Genomic DNA, 8,232 nt, shown 5'->3' on the forward strand with positions numbered 1-8,232 from the left:
TACCCAAAAGAAATGAAAACATGTCCAAATAAAACTTGTAAATAAATGTTTATAGCAACATTATTCATAACAGCCAAAAGGTAGAAAAAAACCCAAATGTTTATCAACCAATGAATGAATAAACAAATATATTTACCCATACAACGAAACTTTATTCAGCCTCAAAAAGGAATGAAGTACTGATGCATGTTATATACATGGATGTTTGCTGAAAACATTATGCTAAGTGAAAAAAGTCACAAAAGACGTTATACTCCTTGATTCCTTTTATATTATAATAAATGCCCAGACCAGGCAAATCTAAAGAGAGGAAAAAACAGATTAACAGTTGATTAGAGGAATGGAAGATGGGGAGTTGGGAGGGGGGAAGAAGTAGTAAAAAGTAGAGGGTTTAGGGGCGCCTGGGTGGCTCAGTCTGTTGAGCGTCCAACTTCAGCTCAGGTCATGATCTCACGGTTCGTGGGTTCGAGCCCTGCGTCGGGCTCTGTGCTGACAGCTTAGAGCCTGAAGCCTGTTTCAGATTCTGTGTCCCTCTCTCACTCTGCTCCTTCCCTGCTCATTCTCTGTCTCTCTCAACTCTCTCAAGGATAAATAAACATTAAAAAATTAAAAAAAAAAAAAGTAGAGGGTTTAGGGGGTTTTTTTTTGAGATGATGAAAATGTTCTAAATTTAACTGTAATCATGGTTGCACATCTCTATTAATATACTGAAAACCACTGATTATGCACTTCGATTAAAGGTAAACTGTTTGATATATGAATTACATCTCAATAAAGCTGTTGAAAATGTTTTCAAATAAGTAATTAAGGATTTAAACAAAGCATTCAAGTAAAATAAAAATAAATTAGGGAAATAGTAAAGATAAAAACTAAAATTAATGTATTAAATGATGAAAAGTAATAGAATTAAGCTTAAATCCAAGAGCTGTTTTCTTCGAAGAAAAATAACTAAAATAAACAAGTCCTTAGTTACATCAAGAGAAAAATAAAACATAATTACACAAAATCAGGAATGAGAAATGGAAATCACAGATACAAAGGAAAAAGTAAAGAACAGTACATAACATTTCATTATAATTAACCAGAAATCTCTGCGGAAATGATTTTCTACAATGATAATAAATTATCAAAATTAACAAAGAAAAGTGAGTCTATACAAACCAAAATGCTAAAAAGAACCCAAAGACAAAGTAGTTTTACTAGTGATTATTTTTCAAACATAAGAAATATATTGGAAATATGTATTTCAAATATAAGAAAAATTCTTATATTACTTGAACCGTTACAGGGCATAGAAAAAAAAATCTTTTCAGTACCTTGTATGAAAATGGCATAATACTGATGCTAAATTTGACAAAGACAGATTAAGAAAAAAATTTTTAAAAAACATAAAACCAGGGCACCTGGATGGCTCAGTCGGTTAAGCGTCAGACTATTGATTTTGCCTCAGGTCATGTACTCGCAGTTTCATGAGTTTGAGCCCCACGCTGGGCTCTGCACTGGCAGTGTGGAGCATACTTGAGATACTACTCTCTCCCTCGCTCTCTGCCCCTTTCCCACTTAAGCTGTCCGTCTCAAAAATAAAGAAACTTAAAAAATAAAAAAGTAAAACCATTATCATTTAGAAAATATCCCCAAATAAAATCCAACAGTTCCTTAAGAGGAAAACACACTATGACACAGTTTTTATCCTAAGAAAACAAGGATTAATATTAAGAATAAAATATGCACTGGGGCACCTGGGGGCTCAGTCGGTTAAACCTCCAACTTTGGCTCAGGTGGTGATCTCGCAGTTTGTGAGTTCAAGCTCCAAGTCGGGCTCTGTGCTGACAGCTCAGAAAATGGAGCCTGCTTCAGATTCTGTCTCCCTCTCTCTCTCTACCCCCGCCCAAAATAAACAAACATTAAAAAAAGTTTTAATAATAAAATATGTATTTTATACAGACGAATTTGGAGATGGGAGCAGGAAGGTAAAAAAGGGGTTCAGGCCTGAGTTCTCTTCTATGAAATGATAACCTGTTGGGAGGATGTTGAACATCAGCTGAGGGCTAGAGGGTAAGAGTGAAGATGTGCAAAAAGCAGAGGAAGGAAACATACAAAGATTTCCAAACACTGTTCATGACCCAGTTAAAAGACGGAAACCAGGGAGCCTGGGTGGCTCAGTCGGTTAAGCATCCAACTTCGGCTCAGGTCATGATCTCACGGTTCGTGGGTTTGAGCCCCGCATCCAGCTCTGTGCTGACAGCTAGCTTAGAACCTAAAGCCTGTTTCAGATTCTGTGTCTCCCTCTCTCTCTGACCCTCCCCTGCTCACACTGTCTCTCTCTATCTGTCTCTCTCCCTCTCTCTCTCTCTCAGAAATAAATAAAACATTTAAAAAAAATTTTTTTAAAAAGATGGAGACCAAGAATTTCTGGTGATACCATCTACATAACCAAATTATTTTCCCTAGCACACCTCAGAAATTTAAGTTTAGGAATTACAAGGAGAGGTGTTTGAAATAAGCCATGTTGAATGGTCTGCAGAACCAGAGTTAAGACCAACACAGTAAAGGCTTTGAACCACTCACTTTCTAAACTCTTTAAAAAGACTTGGTTGTGGGGCGCCTGGGTGGCTTAGTCGGTTAAGCGTCCGACTTTCACTTAGGTCATGATCTTGCGGTTCGTGGGTTCGGGCCCCGCGTCGGGCTCTGTGCTGACTGCCAGCTCAGAGCCTGGAGCCTATTTCAGTGTCTATGTCTCCCTCTCTCTCTGACCCTCCCCTGCTCACGCTGTCTCTCTCTCTCTCTCCTAGAAATAAATAAAAATATTTTAAAAAATTAAAAAATAAAAATAAATAAAATAAATAAAAAGACTTGGTTGTAAGGCTGGGCACATTTCGCTCTGAACTTACACAGTCTCATGCCTTAGCTCAGTTTCACTAACAACTACAGACTTAATTGCTACCTTATACATTACCATTAGTACATCCTTATGATCTAATAAGAGATACATAAGTGAATCAAATTCTTACAATTTTGTCATTTAACTTAAGACTAGACAAAACTAATGTTTCCTATCATTTGGTCTCATCCTTTTAATACACTGCATTAAATACTACACAACAAACTCACCTTCAAAAAATTTTAGGGGCGCCTGGGTGGCTCAATTGGTTAAGCATCTGACTTCAGCTTAGGTCATGATCTCACAGTTCGTGGGTTCGGGCCTTGCGTTGGGCTCTGTGCTGACAGCTAGCTCAGAGCCAGGAGCCTGTTTCAGATTCTGTGTCTCCCTCTCTCTCTGACCCTCCCCTGCTCATGCTTTGTCTCTCTCTCAGAAATAAATTTAAAAAAGAAAACATTAAAAAAAGTTTTTTTAATTTTATAGTTCATAAATTTCTAGCAAGAAACATTAGTTTTTTTCTCCTTTAAACATTTTCCAACTTATGCCGGTAAATTTTAATGTGAGCAAACTAAGGAAAAAAATCTTCATACTCTTTATATCACCTTTATTTTAAAAAAAAATTTTTTTTTTTAACATTTCTCCATTTTTAAGAGAGAGAAGAGAGACAGACCATGAGCCAGGGAGGGCCAGTGAAAGAAGGAGACACAGAATCCACAGCAGGCTCCAGGCTCCTAGATGTCAGTACAGAGCCCAATGCGGGGCTCAAACTCACTAACCATGAGATCATGCCCTGAGTCAAAGGTGGACACTTAACCAACGGAGCCACCCAGGTACCCCTTAAAACTACCTTTAATTAAAAAGAAAAAAAGTGGGGGGGGGGGCGCCTGGGTGGCTCCGTTGGTTAAGTGACTGACTTCGGCTCAGGTCATGATCTCACAGTTTATGGGTTCGAGCCCCGCGTCGGAATCTGTGCTGACAGCTAACTCAGAGCCTGGAGCCTGCTTCAGATTCTTTGTCTCCCTCTCTCTCTGACCCTCCCCTACTCATGCTGTCTCTCTCTCTTCTCTCTCAGGGATAAATAAAAAACATTAAAAAAAAAAAAACTACCTTTAATACTGAACACCATCTATACCTTCATAGATTCTCCAGGGTAAACAGGAAAATCCCTGATCTCTCTTAAAACAAAAACAAAAACAATACATTTCTGGGGCAGGGGTAGGGAACACTGAGCTCTAAGAAGTAGGGTTGCCTATTACACATAGACCACTATTAAACAGGATAATTTTTCACATTGTCTGTAATAAAAGTTAAAGTGGTTTAATAACTCTTTCTCTAGGCTTGGAGATGTGAATTTTTTTTTAATTTGACGCTAATTTTTTTATTTTTGAGAGTGTTTTTTTTTAATTTTTGAGAGAGTGAGAGAGAGAGAGCATGAGTTGGGGAGGGGTAGAGAGAGAAGGGGAAACACAGAATCGGAAGCAGGCTCCAGGCTCTGAGGGGTCAGCACAGAGCCTGACATGGGGCTCCAACCCAGGAACCACGAGATCATGACCTGAGTCCAAGTTAAATGCTTAACTGACTGACCCACCCAGGCACCCTAGAGATATAAATTTAAATCCTAATAGTTATTCAAACAAGAGTTCATAGAACAAAATAAAAGTTAGGAGCTTTCAGGGGCGCCTGGGTGGCTCAGTCTGTCCGGCATTGGACTTCGGCTCAGGTCATGATCTCACAGTTGTGAGCTTCAGATTCTTTGTCTCCCTCTCGCTCTCTGACCCTCCCCTGCTCACACTGTCTCTCTCTCTCCTCTCTGAGAAATAAATAAAACATTAAAAAAAGATTTTTTTTTAAAAGTTAGGAGACTTCATCCACAAATGTGGCTTTAATTACGGTCTATTTGCAGCTAACTCACAGCTTGAAATCGGAACCCAGACTTCTCCTTTGATCTCCAAAACCAATTTTATAATTTAACACTCATCTCAGCCAATCCCATCAACCCTTCCCCCATCACTCCCACCTTATCCTGGCCATATCTCAATATTTGACACAACCATTCATCCAATAATCTAACACCAGACACCTTCTTGCCTTGATGTTCCACATCTAACACATTAGTGGTGTAAGAATAATGTAAAATTAATGTATAAGTATAATGATTTTACCTCTTAAATATTTCTCCAATCAGTCTGTATTTTTCTATATCCATCAACACCTCCTTGTTCCAAAATATTATCATCTTTTGCCTGGCAATACTGCAATGGCTTACTAATTAGCATCCCTGACATACTGCCACTTCTCCCTCCCCATCCTGCTGACAAAGCTGTTCTCCACTCTGCTAAGAGTGATCTTTCTGAAACACAAATCTTACCCCTTTTTCAATGATTTTCCAAAGCTCAGGAAATAAATCTTTTATACATACTGGCATTTAGTTTCCTGGAAATGCCAAGCTTTCTCCAGCATTACCTTTCCACATGCCTTTCCCTCAACTGAGAGGCCTTCTCTTTGCCTAGTCAACTTTAATTCGTCTTCAGATCTTAGCTCTATCAGAACTTCCTCAGGGAAGCTTTCCCCAGCTTCACTAACAAGATCAGATACCATTACTGTATGCTTTCAAAGCATGTTAGTACATATCAGTTTTACTTTTATTCGTGTGGCCAAATGAATTTTGTCTGCCTCCCTCTTACATAAGAGGCAGAGGTTAAAAAAAAAATGTTTGGGTTCACTAAGATTCCACCCAGCACAACAGGTTAATGCCCTGATAAATTCTCAATGAGTTAAGTGCCCACTGGAATATTTACCAGGCAAAACAACAATAACCATTTAATGAACAGCAGTCTATAGCATCAATGTCCAAAAGAACTTACTGTGATTATGGAACTATTCTATATCTGCACTTTCCAACAGTAGCCACTAGTCAAGTATGGCTATTGAGCACTTAGTACAACAGAGGCGCTGAATTTTTAATTTAACTAACTAAATAAGATGTAAAGAGCCACATGTGCCTAGTGTGACTGTACTGAACAGCACAGGTCTATATAAGTCTTTTCTCTGTCGTTTCAATTGTACTTTCTTGTATTTTGTTACTCTGCACAGTTTACATCTTGTCTATGGAGCAGTCCTAGATAATAAATCCTAGGCTTCTTTTGGTCCCCAAAACGTGTCCCCGGCGCACAACAGAAACTTAATAAACGTCTTACGATTTGATATCTGAATTGTATACAGCAAACTTCCTTTTTTTTCCCCTGAGAAGCTAATGAATTAAATGTAGTTATTTTTAAAACGGTCTTCAGGAGCCAACCATAAAATCGTCTCTTCCTCCACTGTGTTAATACCTTGTGCTTTCTAGTTTTCCGGACTGTTTGCAATCGCCGCATAAGCCTCCTGCTACCGACTGGGGACCCCTTTATTGCAACAAACGAGGGTCCGGCGAAGTACAAATGTGCGAGGAGCCTCTGGAGACTAACCATGTAGTCCATAATCCACAATGATCCCTCAAAAAGAGCCGTGCGCTTCAGACATACTAATCTAATGGTCTCCCCAACAAAACAGTCCCCGGGGAACCCGTCTCTCCACTCCCACACCGCCGTTTTCCCCTCCTGCAGAGCACGAGGAGCCGCACCTCCTTCCCAAAGCGTTGCTTAACCACACCCACTGGGAATACCGGCTCTCGGAACATCTGGTGTAATTCAAAAAGCCCGGGACCCACCGAAAGGGGTAAACAAGAGACGTCTTTGCCAGCAAGAACGGGAAACTTGGCGTCGTCAACCAGAACCTGAACAAGAATGGGGGCCCAGGATGCGAGATGGCCCCTGCAAGGCTTTAAAAGCGCGCTTATTATTGGCCGGGCACCGTGACCCGCGGCAAGCAGGAGGCAAGCGGGGCAGAGAGCAGGCGGGGCGCCCAGGGACCACCCGTCCCCCTGCCCGACGGCAGCCCACATCTCTCCCCTCCTGGCTCACCTTCTCCGGGCCGGTCAGCTTGTCCTCCGGGAAGAAGTGCCTCGGGAGAGACGACGGAAGCAAACTCCGGCCGGGATGCGCCTGCAGCCAGGCCTCGGCCTCCTCGTCGTCCTCGTCCTCCGTACTCTCCCGTTGCTGCCTCTCGTAGTTAAAGTCCGAGTCCAGCTCCCGCCCCTCCTCTTCCTCCAGCTCCTCCACCACCACCACCACCTCGTCCTCTTCCTGGTTCGCCGGCTCCTCCGCCTGTTCCTCCTCCTCCTCCTCCTCTTCCTCCTCCTCCTCCTCCTCGAGCTCGCCGGGCCACGGCAGGTCCTCAGGCTCCATGTTAGCGTCTCGCTCTAGGAGGCAGAGGAGGAGGGGGGAGAGGGGAAAGGGGAGGAAGGGTAGGGGAAGAGAACTGACTGGCGGTTGCGGCCGCGCGCAGGCGCAAAGTACGCCGCGGCCTCGCGCCCCGCGCCGCGCCGCGCGGACGGGGCGGGGCAGGGAGTGAGAGCGCGCGTTGCTAAGGACGCCCCGCGGGGAGGCCGCAGGTGTGGCGGGGCCTGGCCAGGGAGTGGCGTCGCCAGCGTCACCCGCTGGGATCTTGCTCACAGTACTGAAAGCTCACAATAAACCCGGACTGGGGTCTTCTCGAGGGAGCGGAGAATTTCGTCCTCCGCTGGGTCATGCCAAAACTGAATTTTGCCTTTGCACCGAGAGATCAGCCTCTAGGACAAACCTATGATAATCATACTTGCAAATTATAAAGTTTTAAAGGTTGAGTGCCTGCTGTGCGACAGGCTGTATGATGGGCACTTGAATCTAGCAGCGAAAAAGTGGTCTGGAGAGGTAGAGGAGTTAAGCTGGTATCAGAAAAATGGAAGTTTGAATCCTGACATCGCGACTTAACAGCAGTGTGACTGAGCCTCTATAAAAATGAGTATGGTGGTGATAATTAAAGCAGATAACCAACGTAAAGGACTTAGTGGTAGTTATTAGTCATTAATTATTGTGCAGTAACTCATTAAATGCGCACAGTTCTGTGAGATTAGCATTAATACTATTTCATATTTGAAGAATCTAGTGCTCAGAAAAATAACGTGCCCAAAGCCTCTTAACAAGTATTTGGCTGGCTGGGCAATCCCAAATCTTCTATAAATCCAGTAAATTGCCGTGGCCCACCTATAAGCTAATAAAGGATAAAGAGCAAGTATTTGTACTGATAGTACCTATATTATTAGTTTGGTCAATGACTTTGAAAAGCTTTGGAAATAAAACTTTCCTGATTAATTCAGGAACTCCTATAAAATAAATAGCAAATTAAAGAATCTTGAAATGCTTTGATATTACCTAAGGAGATAGCCATAATTAGAATCCAGCAAAAATTCTTCATAGTATCTATCCACAATAGCA

General features: G+C 42.1%; 1 protein-coding gene across 1 annotated transcript in view; it reads right to left on the bottom strand.

Annotated features, from left to right (window-relative positions):
• ALMS1 (ALMS1 centrosome and basal body associated protein) overlaps positions 1-7,164 on the bottom strand; it is a 130,764-nt gene extending 123,600 nt beyond the window's left edge. The window contains exon 1 of the mRNA XM_039256887.1: positions 6,841-7,164. Coding sequence (XP_039112818.1) covers positions 6,841-7,164 — 324 coding nt within the window. The remainder of the gene's footprint in view (positions 1-6,840) is intronic.
• Between the last annotated feature and the right edge of the window lie 1,068 nt (positions 7,165-8,232).

The sequence above is a fragment of the Hyaena hyaena genome, unplaced genomic scaffold (genome assembly GCF_003009895.1).
Source record: "Hyaena hyaena isolate Hyena2069 unplaced genomic scaffold, ASM300989v1 scaffold_591, whole genome shotgun sequence".
NCBI lineage: Eukaryota > Metazoa > Chordata > Mammalia > Carnivora > Hyaenidae > Hyaena > Hyaena hyaena.